The sequence below is a fragment of the Symsagittifera roscoffensis genome, chromosome 10 (assembly GCF_963678635.1).
Source record: "Symsagittifera roscoffensis chromosome 10, txSymRosc1.1, whole genome shotgun sequence".
In the NCBI taxonomy this organism is placed as follows: Eukaryota; Metazoa; Xenacoelomorpha; order Acoela; family Convolutidae; genus Symsagittifera; species Symsagittifera roscoffensis.
The window spans coordinates 35,587,331-35,603,548 of NC_087071.1; the positions used below are offsets into that span (position 1 = coordinate 35,587,331).

Here is a 16,218-nt window from a genome sequence, read left to right on the forward strand (position 1 = left end):
CAGCCGAGTTTTATTGTAAACGTACATTTTCATTGAATGTATGGTTATAAACTTTGGCTCGAAAATAAAAAATAAATAAATTATTATGATCGACACACACTAATTTTTTATCGAGTTGTAAATATTTTGGAATCGTCAAAATGATTCATTCTGTGAAAAAATGAATTGGTAATATTTTTTTTGAAACGTAAAATTTTGAAATTTGTTAGTAACTAACACAATTCAAGAGTTTTGACATTATATAACAGGTTGATAGTCCAAGTAGCCGTTTGCTCATGAAGCAGAAAGTGGTTTCCTCAATGTTGACTGTATTCCTTTGCTCGCGCTCAGATCAATTGTGTCGACTATTTCGGCTAAAGTGAGTGGATTCCAACTTGAGGTCTGTTTTGCAGGCGCTGAACTCTTTCGCAGCGGTTTCAAGTGTTCCTTTTTGAACCTCTCATCTGAAATAAAATTTTCAGAAAAATTAGAAAAAGTATTTATCTTAAAAAACATTTACTTGAGCAGGAGCATTTTTAACAGCGCAATCTTGACTTGTTCTTTAATCATGGTTTAGTTTTCGACAACGTATTTTGGGTGAAAACATTACGAGGCCAAACTGTGCTTTTTGTGAATTGTAAACGGATTCCGCCATAGTCAAAACAGAAGTGTTGCAAAATCCGCAAAAACACTACTTTTCTTTGATCTTCTTTGCTGTTTCGGAATCCAAAGACAAATAACTAAAACCTTTTTTTCTCAAAATTGCTCAAAAAACAGGCTATTTAGCGGAATCCACAACAGAGTTTGTGCAATCCGCAAAGAACTTTGCGGAATCCGGAAGAGTTTGTGGAATCCATAAACAATTATTAGCATATGTGTATAGTCAATTTAGGCTGTCGTGGAATACAAATACATTTGCGCAATCCGGAACAACTACTTAAATTCGCTCGCTGTGGAATCCGCAACAAAACTATTTTGCCCACAAAATTTACGTTACAGGTAATTGTACGCTGAATCCACGGAATTTTTGTAGGTGGAATCATCTTACATTTTGGAATATTTTGTCTCCAGAAACATACCGACAGAAATATGGACACCTATCCAGTGCACCTTTTGGCCTCGTAATGAAGCGATTTAGTACAGCTTTGTTTATTGATCGGAAATGTCGTAGATTCCCAGGTCATCGCAAATTGGAAGTTAACTTAATAAATAGAAACACTCAAAGCTTCAACCTTGACCCCAATGGCCAGTGGTACGCGTGAATTTATCCCCCTAGCCGTGTTGTTAGTTCGTAGAACAATTCATTAACAAAAGTTATGAAAAATGATAATAATCATGCAGGTTCCATTTATACAAAATCTTCGAATATCAATTAATTTGATTGTCTGTTCTGTTGCGGCGAGGTTTTTCGCACATGGCTAAGTTCATGCCTGATTTTGTGTGAACAAGCTATTTATAACACTTTGCTCTAGAAAATGTAACTCATTTTTTCTGTTATTTCTGCTGTTTATAGTTTTTTTGAACAAGAATATTCACTTAAATGTATTTAGTTTTTCCGTGTTCGGATAGGTTTCAGTTGGAGACATAAAATTTTTGAAAATTTCAAGACTGATCAAATGAGAGCGAAATTCAAAAAATTCCGGCTTCCACTAAGACATCTTGAAAAAAAAATTCAGACCTAAAGATTAAAAAAAAAACATTAAAAATTCAGTTGTTGAAAAATAGCCCCTAGTGCAGAGTCTAGTAGAATGTTTCATAAAAGTACCGCATTTTTTGGCCCAATTATCTTACCACAAAACTATGTGGAACAAATTCTGAGCCGGATGTTTTCTACGCGATGAAAACTGACAAGTTGCAAACTTTGATTATCTCAGATCGGAAAAAATTGACGGTTTTTTCATAGTATGATCACAGGCAGGTTAAACATCTTTTTTTAAAAATTTTATGCTGAGTGCGTCAATATATTTCAGACAAAAACATTGTCAAAAACTGTAAGTTCAAAATCGAAGAAAAAGAGCAACCCGAGTACAAATTTTCGTCCCCGTTGAAGGTCAGAGCAAAGCCGAACGATAACATTAACATGAATGCTGAAACAGTTGGGTATACAACTCATTTCAAACTGTTTCAGAATTATTCATTTTTTTATCACTTAAACGAGTTGTCCAGATCTCAGCATTTTATCTTACAGCTCGGATTTTCGAAAAAGGAACAGAAATGGTAAGTTTGCCATTGCATTTCTACAGAAATTTTTTGAAATTTTAAATCAGCAATTTTGACAAATTTTTCGATACCGTTTAAAAGTATTGCTACCCTGAACTCAAATAAAAAAATGCATTTTTGCCGGTGTAATGTAAGGCATTTTGAGAATTGTAGTGTAGTGGAGCGCAGTTTATGGAGGTTCTTATAATGCAAGGTATAAATATTGTAAAAATAAAATGGAGTGATCACTTTTTGTAGTATATTGGTGGTTTTGAAAATTACTTAAACGGCCAATTTTGAACAATTTAGGCTCGATGTGCTGAGTTCTTAAAACTTTCTTAAGAGGCCGGCGAAATGATGCAAACTGAACTGAGGCTACTAAATTGGTTTTATTGACAAGATACAAGAGGTTAAACAAATCTTTTTATTTTTTATGAAAAAGGAAGAATAAAAGAACGACAAAATTGAAAAATAATTCATTTCATACTTTTTCTTATTCATTTTTTTCTTCAATTTTTTTCCTCTTTGTTTTTCATTTCAAACTCCAAATCAGTTTTTGAAAGCAAAAATAATTTCCATCTTGAAGTTTTAGTCGAAGTTTACCGGATTAACAAGATTAACAAGTTATATGGAATTGCCAAGTCTTCAATTTGAAATTACCTGGCACTAGACTGTTGCTAAGTGATTGTACCATCAAATAACTCACAAGAAATTTCGTGTCTTCAGCGAATCTGTCCTGCAGATATCTGTAGTGTGAACTTGCTTAATTTTTTGTGCTATCCGGAGTGTCGTATATTCTATAATTTGTATCAACAGCAGATTTCAATCAGAAAGTTTAATTCATTCAACTCATCAGTTTTTTGAAATTTTTTCAGTGTCTTCAGGTGGTTGGGTAGCGTTCTGGCGTAGGGTGGTTATTTAACTGTATTTACAGAAAGAAGAAGAGAAAGAGAAAGAGAGAGAGCGAGAGAGAGAGAGTGAGAAACATCAAGAAAACTACGCAGCTGATAATTTTGTTTATTGTCAAAAAAATTTCCCTTAATTTCTGACGATTGGGTCACAAATTCATTTCAGAGTGGTGGTCTCACTTTTGAAAAAAAACAAGATTAAACCGTCGGGATAAGAAATTAGACTAAAAAAAGAAACAGGATCCAAAATGTGGAAAAAGAAAAGTTTTCTTTCTGATTTTCTTAAAACCTTTCAATAAGGTATAGTTTAAAAGCAAATGAAAGCCAATGACTCAATACATTTTTAATAACAAGCCCAGGCATATTGATTTCTTTCTAAAAAAAATTTTCAACCTTAACAAAAAAAATTTTTGAGCAAAATATTTAGGCTTAGAACAATATAGAGTAGTTGTACAGCATAAGGACGCTTCGACCCACGTTAAATTTTAAAAACAATAAAGATAAAAATAACATGTGTTTTTATGCGCGGAGTGGATCGAGGAACTAAGCTAGGCTTTGGTCAATATCAGAAAACAATATCATTAGCTCTAAGTGACAACCGTTTTTTTTTTTAGAAAAAAAAGTCGAAAAAAAATTGAAGGATTTTATTTTTCATTTACCAGGAAAGCGCTGCATGAAGCTTCGAAAATTTGAAATTTGTTGTTTTTTGATAAAACTTAGTTTTTTAAGTTATGCACTGCTTCATCGAACAAGCGTATATACTTGCTCTACGTATTTTAAATTAGACTAAGATGTAAGCATTTCAAACTGTATATTTTGATAATGGCAAAACTTTTAAATATTGTTCAAAAAACGACTGAAAAGTGTTTTATATAATGTACCACTAGAAACTTTTTGAAGATTTTTTGTGGAAATAATTAAAACACATCCAAAGACAAAGTTCTTACTTTTTCAGTGGGCGGAACGATAGTAAAATTTCAAGCTCATCAGATTTTTAGCAAAAACTTTCAACACAACATAATAATGCCATTCAGTTTTTAAATTGATGGGACTTAGTTGACGATTACGTCTCAAATTGCATAATTCCCAGATGCCAAAAAAAATCCCACACGGCATTAAATCCATGCAAAATGCATTGAAACATTTTTTTCGAGAGAACTTTGTTTGATAAAAAAGGTATGAAAAGAAGTAAATTATCAGTTCAATTGTTAATTGATTTTTTATCTTGAAAAAGGTTAAGAATCTTCTGAAAAGCACAAGTTTGATTTTAATTTTTGATTTCCAGCAAACATTTCAATCGAATTCCAAATCTGGTTCATATGTTACCGTTCCTGATAAAAAAGAGAAATATTAGTTAATAGAAAGTCTTTGAGTTTCGATGAAAAATGGAAATTTATGCCATACGGTAAAAATTTTCTTTTTACGCCATCTCGGATTTACGCCTTTTGCGAAGTTACCAATTAATTGTTCAAAAGGACGTTTTTTTATCCTTTCGTTTCAACTATCTCTCTTAACGGTCAAATAGGGTTTTGAACTAATTTTGCCAAACAAAGTCCAAATATTGTCTTTTTGCAAGGAAATACGCATAAGTTACTCTCAAGTACGTTTGGCATTGTGTGTAACTGAAATTTCAGAAAATCGTTCAGAATTAAGAAGCCTCAGGACAAAAAGCTTCCTATCATATAACCTTCCAGATAAAAAAAAATGCATATCAAATATTAAAAGAATTCATCTGATACCTTGAATATCAGGTTATAAAAAGCCTTTTGTACTGATTACGCATCCTCGAAGATTGTGTTTGCTTCGCTTCATGAAAGGAAGTGGCGATTTAATGTGCTTATTGAATTTTTCGCTTCTTGTTCAACAAATATTAGGGAATTTGTGAAACCTTTTAAAGCGTATTCTTAGACCTCAAATTGATGAGAAGACGTAGCGGTCATTTTTTATAAGTTTTTAATGCTTATAACGTCAGGAAAATTTGAAACAATTAAAGTTCCGAGCGGAAACTTTTTCAGGGGCAATTTTTGTTTGAAATATAAAAGGTCCTAAAAGGTAGTATGTTAGTTTGTATATTAAAAGCGACGCAATTTATAAATTGTAACCATTGTCGATACTAAAATTAGTCTCTTTTTATCTCGGTGCTAAAAATAATCTCTACTTCAGGATTGTGTAAAACAAATCGCTTACAACTTAAGATGACATGTCTTTCCGCGGTCTCTTTATTTATCCCCCGCCCCACTTTGGTACCAAATGACAAACTTGAACATCTTTAATGAACTCATTCAGATTAAGCATAAATGCAGTTTATACTTAGTAACGTATCAGCAACCAAGACCGACACCGCCCCCCCCCCCGTTTTTACAAAGGGGATAATTGAAGACATCCTCTTTCTTCCATGTGAATTGCCTTTTTGAGAATGTTTTTCGGACAAAAGTCAGATGTAATTTTCAGGAGATTTTAATACTCAGTTTTCTCGTTTTTTTGTAGAGATCGGTTTAGATGATCAATCATTTTTTCGTTTCGCAAATCTTTCAAAAAAACTTTTTTTAAACGTTTTTACTGAAATTTTTTCAATTTCAATCATTTCTCTACATACAGTACCAATATGTGCTACTTAAACAGCTACCAGATATCTTTGTTGTACAGATTTGAAGTTTGTTTTCGCGAGCAATTTTCAACCATTTGAAAGATAGCGAGGAACTTTGAATTCAGGTGTGCTTTAGTTTTTTTTGGTTTACACTCAAAATCAGGTACCACAAAAAATCTTGGGAATAAATTGAACCATTGGACCCTTTTAGCTGCCATTGGAACGACATTAAAAATTTTCCTAGTGTCGAGAAAAACCGGTTTGAATTTTTTTTTATTTTTGTTGTAATTTCGAGCTAATAAGGTGAGAGACCAGGCTTATTACAATAGCTTATCTATGCTTTATTTAGGCCGTAAGAATTTATTTTCACTCGAGTTTCTTAGCGGCTTCTTGGGAATCAAAAACTTCAAACAAATCAAAAAAAATTGCAAAAAAAGTTTTGAAGTTTTTATAAAAACTTTTTTCTAGTCATTTGTCAATCAAAATTGTTTTCTAATTAGCCTAGCTTACTATGACTGATTAATATCTCTAAGTTATGGTTTTTCGTTCAGATCTTTTTATCACAAAACGCAGAAAAAAAAACGACATTCTGCTCTACTATGGTCGGAACAGAAAGCGCTTATTTCTTTTCTTTATTTTCATTTCGTTAATTTCTTATCAAAAAAAACTGAAATAAGTAGTTAGTGAAATCATAATAGCTATGAGTAACCTTTCATGAGTCCTTCCACCTGTTGGTGTTTGGCAGAGAACAGTCTCGCACTGGCAATGGCTGAGTGGTCTACTCTGGACACCAGGGGCTGAGGGGGAGTTAGTTTGTTCTTGGTGCTGGCTGCCTTGTGTTTCGCTGCGAAGGTGGGCCGAGAGCTCAACTGGCGCTCAGTCGCAAACACTAGATTGCTGAAAATTTATCACGTGATCAGTAATTGGCAAAATCACGCGATCTTGCATGTGATCAGTAATTGGCAAATTTGTTCAAAAGTTCATTTTTTTGTCATCATTTTTAAGTTGACGGTGAGCTATTTTATTGAGTTCCTCACGGAATGAACCTAATTATTAAAAACGAGAAACAATTAAGATATGAGAGTTGAAAAAAAATTGTCGTAAAAATTGAAAGTTATCCCAACAGGCGTGTTTGAAAGCAGGAATTATCAAGTGCATGATTTTTTTCAAAGCAGCATTACTTGAACAACTGAGCATTTATGCACATAAAGAAGTAAGAACCTGAAGGTTTAAAGTAACCATGGTAAAAAGTTGTTGCTCCACTTGATTTCAAATACCTCAAAATTCTCTTATTTCGTTCAGTCGATTATATCAGGTCTGCTCTGAATTTCAAATCTTATTTCTTACTAGTCTTCAATCAAAAGTTTTTGAACAGCTGCATGCTGGAAAAATAGTAATTGATAAATCTCGTTTTTGAGTAACAGCTTCATTTGGAAAAATTTTCTGTCAAGAAGGGTATAATGAGTCCATTTTTTAGTCAATTTTTTCGTATTTTCTACCAAACAACCATTAGGACCATTTCGACTGCAAAAATATTCCCAATTTTGCTGCAGGTTATTTCTAATTTGATTTAATTTATTTAAATATATTTTATGAACTGTGGAAACATTGTGTGTCTTTTTCAACTGTCAACCTTATTTTTAATTATGGGAACAAAACATTGAAATAAACTGTATGAAAAAAAAACAATACGAAGTTGTGTTGAAAAAAATTAAGATCTCACGTGAAGTCATTGTGTGTCTTCGGCCGATGACTCATGAACCCTTTCTCATTCCCATGTTTGCTCCTCTCTTCTTTATTCTGGAGAAAATTGTACTCTTCAGAATGTGTGAAAGTTCTACTGCGGACATTGTATAGGTAAATAGGATCTGGTTTTTCCCAACTGTGATAACTACTCAACATTGTCTCAATTGTTTGAAGTGCTCCAGAATTTAATCAACTTCAATTAAAAATTTAAAAAATAATCAAAAAATTAGATGTGAATTTTTAGCATTTTTGAATTAAAAATTTATCTGTTCTACTGGTTGGTTTGCTTCAAGTTCTGTATATGCTTTTTTTGAAGAACCGTAATTGAGATTTTAATCTCTATCATTTGCATTTTGGAAAAAGAGAAAAAATGTGTTTTTTCTTGTTGTTTGGTTCCTTTGTTTGTTTTTATTAAATATTGATTTAAACCCCTTTGTCTGTGTTGCAATCCGCTAGTTTTTACGACATGGCACAACATTTCTTTTTTTTCCAATTCCATTAAATATAAGGGAGGTCTTTACGGTTTAAGCTTTGCTATTGCTTGTAGCGGTCATTTGAAAAGGAAAAAAATGATCATTTTGAGATATGTCTTTGAACTCTTATGATAATACAGGCATTTTATCAAAATTCTTGAAAAATGTTATCACCTGTGATACCTAGTAAAGAATTTTCAAACCCCCCCCCCCACACACACCCACACACACTGACAAATTAAGGTTACGGTTTCAGCATTTTTAACTGTCTTGGAAAAAACTATTATATTGTCTTAAAAATCGGTTTAAGTTGATTCAAATTTTAACGTAGGAGTACAGTGCTGATTTAAAATATCCGGACAAAATGAACAAAATTTGAGTTTTCAAACGCGTTTTTTTCAAATTGGGTTAAGATTAGACAAAAAGTGAAGAGAACAAAAGTTGCTTAGTATTTCCTCAGAATTAATATGGTGTAATTTGTTCTACGAAATTCGTAACCAAATTTTTACCCCAAAAATGGGTCATTTTGGCTTTTTTCAATTAATCAAGAATTAGGCTAAAAATACTTAGTTAATTGATGTGATATGCGTTGCGATATCAAATTGAAAACAAGTTGGAATTCAATACTTTATTTAGAAGATTGAATTTAGATTTTCTCTTTTCTTTGTTTTCTTATGTACTGAGAGATAGATCGTTGTTAAGTACTCTGATCTCTCACTTAGTCTCAGTGTCATCACTTATGTATGACCTTGAGCGTACCATAAAATAATGATTTAACACCAGAGGTTGGCTGTACAACCGTATAGTGAGTACTGCTACTGCAGTAGCGGTATGACACACCCCCCTCGGTGAAAGAAATAAATTATACAACATCAGTAGGATAATTTATTTAAAAGAGTTTTAATTTACTCAGTTCGGAAGGAAGTTCTTAAGATGAATGACAGTTTTTGGACTATGTAGATTTCAGTTTTCCTCTAGCTCAATTTCCCAACTCGGGTTCCAATCTACTCCTTCATCTAAAGTGGCATATCCGAATTTTCGCATAAATAAATGTCTTTCGAGTCGCCGCACTTTTGATTCCAAAGGTCTGTCTTCCCGATCTTTGAACTCTCTCAGCTGGTTTCTGTATTCTTTAAGTGCCTCCTTCAAAAGACTTCTGCCTGTAAGATTTTCGGATATTTCTTTGATTGAATGTTTTATCGGATCTCCGAAACGTTTGGGTTCTTTATTTTTTGTTTGTCTTGAACTCCTTCGAACACCTGACTCTTCCGCACTTGATTCGTCCGAGAATCCTTGTGGTGGTTCGAAATTCGTATCCAATTCTGAGCCTTTTTGAGGATTTTCTCTAAGTTCATCCGCAACTCGCTGCACTCCTCTTTTTAACAATTGGTCCGCGTACTTTTCCCAGTCAGATGGTGCCAAATTTCTATTGTGAAAAGTCTCTACTATATCTTCAAGAGGGGTGTGCGCGTCAATGCCCTTCAGTTTCGGACGCTGTTTGGTTTTCGGCGTGGAACTCGACTGGATTTTGGTATCTACTGTGACCGAATCCGGCTTAGATATTGCTTGCTCTTGTTCCGAGTTGACTGCAGTCACAGTTTGGTTTGTGTTTGTCCCCTGTTGTTGTTTGCTTCGGCCTTTCTTCTCTTTTCCGCTTTTTTCCGGCTTGTTCGTGATTATTTCCTCTGATGATTTTGGTCCCGCCAAGTTTGGTTTTGCTCTTTTTATAGCAAGATTCAATCCTCCCCCGGCTTCCGTGTCCTTAGAAGTGACGATTGTTTGGCTCTTCTGAAAGCGCTCTATTGGGTCCATTTCATTTGCGATTTCCATTTCTCTTTGGAGTTCGTCCTCCGATTCCAACTCCTCTAGTAGTTCTGGAGAACTGACTCGTTTGAACTTTTTTGTAGGTTCCGACGATGGACTTTTACTTGTGCTTCTCTGTTTTTCTTGTGTAAGTACGGTTTTTGATTGAGCTATGTCCGATTTTCTATAGATAGAACCGGCCGATGTCTTAATTGTTGATTCCGTTTCTGAAGCTATTTTCCCCTTTAGTGGTCTGGTTAGGGCTTGTCCGCTTTTCCTGAGGGGGTCCTTTCTAAGTATTGTCTTGGGTGGTGACTTGCATTGGTTTTCTACTTTATCTTCCACAAATCCTTTTTCCCAAGAGTAAATCATTTCTTTTCGAAGGTCGGGATTGAGTTGACCTGTCTCGTCCACTAATTTCCTGATGTCATTTTTAGCTGCGTCCCTTCTTTCGTAGTTCCAACGGGCGTTTGCCTCCAACAATTCCTTTAGGGCTTTGGCTCTTTCTTTGTCTCTGTCCGATGTTAGCTGCTGCTTGTGCAGTGGGCTTGTATCCCTGCTCAGTTGTCCCTTGCGCACTATCTTGAGATTCTCTCTTGACTGGTCAATCCTCCTTTTCATTTGAGACGCAGTCAGTGCTGAGCGTTCCAAGTGTTGTTTGTCTAAAGAATCAGAATTATTTAAAAACCTATCCCTCACAATTTTAAATTCTGTTTTTGGTAGTCTGCCGAAATGTGCTTGGAACGGGGATACTTGAATTGTTTTCTGCTTGTTCCATCGTAAATCTCGCATTATAATACTGAGACATAATTTGATTGATTTATTATTTTCATCGAGCATCATCACTCCCAGTCTTCTCTTTATTGTTTGAATTGTACGTTCAACCAACCCACAACCTCTGTGATCCCCCACCGGACAGAATTTTTGCTCGATATTGAGTTCCGAACAAAATTTTTTTAGAGTTTTTCCCTTAAAGCCTGAAATTGATCCGAACGAATTGATTCAGGGACTCCATGAGTGTCGATATATGATCTCAAGAATTTTACTGTGCTTTTTCCGCTTGTGGATTTTGTAACCTTCACAGATGGAAATTTTGAGAATCGATCAATAGCTACTAAAAGATAGATTTTTTTTCCTTTTTGATTTTCTATAGGCCCCGCATAGTCTAGTTGTACCTCCTGTCCCGGCTGCGTGAGCAGTGGTAGTGGTTTTGACGAATTTTTCGAAATAAGGTATTTTACATTCTTACCATATCTGGTACAACTACGGCACTCCTCTGCCAAATTCACGATGTCCTTATTCATGTGTGGCCACCACAGATATTGCGCTGCTCCCAACATCGCTTCCTGTCCTGGGTGTCCCCGATGTATTCGTTTCAGGACAGCTTGTCGTAGTTGAACTGGTACTGCTAGCCGATTATTCACCAAGATGCAGTCGTCCTGAACTGCCATCTGCGACCACAACGGATTTGTATAGGGTCCCATCAGTTCGAATCCTTGTTTGTCCCCTCTCTCTATCACTCTCCTGAGGCGGTCCATCCACGTGTCTTCTGTGGTCAGTTCTGCTAGTAAGTTTTTGTCGAACAGTTTTGCGAGGTTGTCCAGAGTCTCTACTTGTTGCTGCTTCTGCAGCCTTAACTTTCCTAGATTCTTTGGCGGTTGGATTGAGCACACTTCCTCCTCACTCTCCGCCTCTTCTGTGGTTGTTAGGTCGACTTCTATTACGTTCACCTCACTGAGTTTTCGATCTGTCGATGCGATCGGTTTTGACGATATTGGATTGAATTCGTCTTCCAGATTTTCTCTGACTTCTTGAGTATCGGCCACCAGTTCTCGATTTTCCTGAACATTGTTTTCTCCGCCTATTAATTGCCAGAAAGAGAGCAGTCTTTGGTCCGCTATTCGTTGTTTCTCCGGTTCCAGCGACCATTTTACTCGTTGTTGTTGACGTGTTTCGCTGTCTGAGCTGTCCCTATTTTTTCTTCCTCCTCGTATAATCTTTCTTGTACGTTGTACTGTCTCTGTGATTTCCTCTTCTCCCGAGAGTTCGTTGTTGGTGGAAAATGATCGGTTCCACTTTGGGTCCATTAAGCTTTCTTCACGCTCCTCATTCCGCCAATCTTGTGGTGAGCTGGACCACCAGTCGTATGTTTTGTTTGTATTTTCTGACATCTCGATTCTTGAGTCTGTTTTTTCTATTTTTTCCGGTACTGGTCGTTTTTTTATTTTGCAATTTTTTGAGACTGACTGTTTGCTGAGTTGATTTGACGAAAAAGTGATTTGTTTCTGTTGAACTGTTGTGTTTAGCTGTTTTTGCAGTCGTGGAAACTTTTTTCTCTCGTTCCGGTCGAGCTTTGTTCGATTTTGACCGTTTTGGTTGCTATAGCAACCATTACTTGATGACTGTTTCCTAACATTCCTTCTAGAACATTCTAGAACGTTTTCGTTCCGGTTGAGCGAACTTGAATCTTTAAGCCTACTGTTCCAGCAGTCGAACGCTTCATGAAAGGAGTTTATCGTAGCTACTACAAACTTGTCGTCTAATTCTGATTCGGGCCAGGGATCATTGAAAGGATCACGCGATAAATAATCAACTATGCCCATGTCCCTCCCCGGAATGTGAACTATGTTGAACTGATATGGCAGTAACCCGTCAACCCACCGGGTTGTTAAGCGTGACTGATAGGTCTTGTTTGATTGATTAACATCCAATGCTGTTGTAAGAGCTTTATGGTCAGTTGCGATGGTAAATGGTTTCCCCAGAAGATAGTGTTTATATCTGTCTACTGCCCAAACAACTGCCAATAGTTCCAGCTCATTTGTTGAATATTTTTTTTCTTGAGCATTTAGGTATCGAGATGCGAACGAAATTGGGACCCACAACCCTTCATCATTTTGTTGTTCTAAAGTGGACCCTAGTCCATCATGGCTAGCATCGCACTTAACTCGTGTTTGTCGATTTGCATCATAATAATGCACTTTCGTAATATTTGCCACAGCTCCTTTTATAGCATTAAATGCTTCTGTGTGAACATCCCCCCACTCGAATTTTTTCACCGGGAGTTTCATGTTTTTTAACTTTTTCTTTTGATTTTCTTCTTTAAGAAGAGGTCTTAATTTTTCTGTCAGACTTGCTACGTTAGGTATAAATTTAGCTAGATGATTTATGCTTCCTAGAAATGACCTTAGTTGTTTTAGGGATTTCGGCGGGTTTAAGTTTACTACCGCTTCCGTTTTAGTGATCTTCGGTCTAACTCCTTCTTCTGAGAGATGATGACCCAACCAATTCACTTCTTGTTTAAAAAATTCACATTTTGATAGTTTCAGTGCCAAATTTTCCGCATCCAATTTCTTTAATACTGCTTCTACTAGGTTGGCATGTTCTGTTTCACTTCCCTTTGACACAATAAGTATGTCATCCAGGAAACAGAATGTGTTTTTAGCATGATTGATGGTTCTATCCATAGCCTTTTGAAATTCAGCTGGCATATCTGCTAGTCCGTAGAATCCTGTCAAGAATCTGTAAGTTCCGGTTGCTTTTCCGCCCACAATGTTAAAATTACATTGCCTAGCTGTATCCGCAGCCAATTTTAGTTGACTGTACGCATATTTCAAATCTAACACCGAAAAATATAGCGTACCCTTTTTGTTTTCGGTTACAATCTGGCTTACCCCATCAATAAGTTCGTCTACATTCGGCATTTGGTATTTGTTTTTAAACAATTGTCTATTGATTGGTTTCGCGTCCATTGCCAATTTTATTGAGTCGTCCTTTTTTACTGTTATCACAATCGGGGCGATAAAGCAATCACTTGTACACTTATCAAGTTTTGTTATATGACCTTCTGTCAATAACTTCTCGATTTCTTTTTCGACTTTATCTTGTATATGAATTGGGATTCTTCTCCCCTTTTCTTGTATCGGACATAGTGGGTATTTGAATTTTGAACTGGCGATGTGGTTTTTAGAAATGCCTTGCCTTTCAAATAAGTTCTTAAATTTATTGAAAAATTTTTCTTTCCAACCTTCCGACTGCTCGCACATGAGCACGTCAAACCTGGTGAGTTCTTTTGGCGCTGTTCTTTGTGTAGTCACTATTCCCACTTGTCCTTGCAAGTCTAATCCCATGATGCATCTAGTTTTTCGCTCCGATACCAGAAAGGTTGCGCCCTTAACTTCCCAGCCCGCTGACCTCAGATTGGTTTTTAGGGCTCCCAGGATACTGATCGGTTGTTTGTTGTAGTCCACAAATTTGGTTTGTAAGTTCAATTTGTCGGACGGTATGAATCTCACTTTGTTTGATTTTTCCATGATTTCTTTCGTCGTTGCCCAGTTAAGAAATGAAACAGGACTACCAGTATCCACTGTTAGTTGAATAATCTGGCTATCTATTCGTACCATAGCCTTTAGTGACTTTACGCGGTTCAAGGTTGGATCTCGAATAGAGTCTATTTTCTGAACTCTAACCACTTTTCCGTTTGTTTCTTTTCTCATTTCATTGATTCGATCTTTCACATATTTTGAAACTCGTTCATTTTCCGGTAAATGGGTATGTATCAACATGACTTCAAATTCACTACATGACCCAACACCTTCACTGATCTGGTCGCATTCCACTATCGATTCTTCCGAATCTTCCGCAATTTCACTTACTTGTTGTGATCTGCACATTTTAGCGAAATGATTCGGTTTACCACAGTTTTTACAGTCCTTTCCCATCGCTGGACAGTTTTTTAGGTGTCCTTGTTCAAACATCCTTCCACATCTATTACATGGTTTCGTTTTCGTGTTTTGATTTTTGTTATTATTCTGTCTGTTATTATTTTCTCTTCTATTTGGAGTTTTGGTTTTCCCCCCCAAATTTCGTACTGCCATTACAGGTTCCTGTTTTATTCTTACACCCGATGTGTAATTGCTACTTGATCCTCCTGCAGCCGCAGCATTAGTCTTTTGAAATGCCATTGTGGTTAACTTGCTATGTTCGAATTTTATAGCTCTTTTTAGAACTTCCTCTGGATCCAGAGTTTCGAATGTCAACGTATCCTGTAATGTCATGTTCTTCATCTTCGAGATGAATAAGTCTCGCACTATTTCATTTTCCAATGTTCCTAGTTCTGATCTGGCTGCCTGAGCAGTTAACGCTGCGTGAAATGATTCTAGAGATTCTCCAGATTCTTGCATTCTCGTAAATAACTTGTATCTCTCGTAGGTTACACATTTCACTTTTTGAAACGAGACTTCTGCCAGATCTGTTACTTCTCTGAACGTCATTTTTGATATTTCTGCGTGCGGATTCTTCTGTAGGAATCTTTTCTTTCCCTCAGTGCCCAAAGATAGAAATAGTCGTGACACCAGTTTCTTTTGTACTTCGTTGTAGAAGACATTGTGTCCAACTCTTGGGCCTCTTGTTCTTTTCTCTTCGTTCTCCAATGCTACTCTGTCTCTTGCTAGTTTATCTCTAAGGATTCTAGCGTTCCTCGCATCTTCGTTCTCCCCATCCCGGGGCGTTTCCGGGCGTGGTGGTGGTTCCTCTAATATGTCTTTTGGTTCTTCCAAAATAATCTCTGGGTTCACATTTTCTTTTACCGTAACCGCCATGAGAAATTGTTCGAACCAAATTTTAAATTGCCACGGAGGGTCTAAATTCGCTGATGCCCAAAATACCGGGATTCCCATATCCGTTCTGTTGTCTTGAGCTGCGAATCCTGCTGGCTGCGCCATGTGATATGCGTTGCGATATCAAATTGAAAACAAGTTGGAATTCAATACTTTATTTAGAAGATTGAATTTAGATTTTCTCTTTTCTTTGTTTTCTTATGTACTGAGAGATAGATCGTTGTTAAGTACTCTGATCTCTCACTTAGTCTCAGTGTCATCACTTATGTATGACCTTGAGCGTACCATAAAATAATGATTTAACACCAGAGGTTGGCTGTACAACCGTATAGTGAGTACTGCTACTGCAGTAGCGGTATGACAATTGATAAGAAAATTATATCACAAAAAAGCCTCTTACACCGCTCAACAAAGTTTAAGAAGGGTTAAATCTCCAAAAGTTTGCGCAAATTATTTAAAATTTGTTTTTAAACAGAGGTACTGGGTTTTTATATCACATTTATTGACTATCAAGTAAAAATTTTTCTTTTATTCTAGTTTTTGGAGATTAAACCCTTCATAAACTTTGTTGAACTGCGTAAGAGGCTTCCTATGATATAATTTTCACATCAATTAACAAAGTAGTTTCAGCGTAATTCTTGATTAATTGAAAAAAGCCAAAATGACCCATTTTTGGGGTAAAATTTTTGTTGAGAATATCGGAGAAAAAATGGCACCATATTAATTCTGGTGAAATTCTAAGCAACTTTTGTCCTGTTCACTTTTTGTCAAATCTTAACCCAATTTGAGAAAAACGCGTTTGAAAACTCAAGTTTTGTTCGTTTTGTCCAGATAATTTAAATCAGCACTGTAAATATGGAGGCAGTAAACTGGCTGAAAGATTGCTATTTATCCAAATTAGCAATTTT

General features: G+C 36.1%; 1 protein-coding gene across 1 annotated transcript in view; it reads right to left on the reverse strand.

Moving 5' to 3' along the window:
- Positions 1 to 173: 173 nt before the first annotated feature.
- LOC134855135 (uncharacterized) overlaps positions 174 to 16,218 on the reverse strand; it is a 53,930-nt gene continuing 37,885 nt past the window's right edge. Inside the window, exons 8-10 of the mRNA XM_063871546.1 lie at positions 7,397 to 7,473; positions 6,383 to 6,570; positions 174 to 443 (exon numbers count right to left, since the gene is read on the reverse strand). Coding sequence (XP_063727616.1) covers positions 274 to 443; positions 6,383 to 6,570; positions 7,397 to 7,473 — 435 coding nt within the window. The 3' untranslated portion in view covers positions 174 to 273. The remainder of the gene's footprint in view (positions 444 to 6,382; positions 6,571 to 7,396; positions 7,474 to 16,218) is intronic.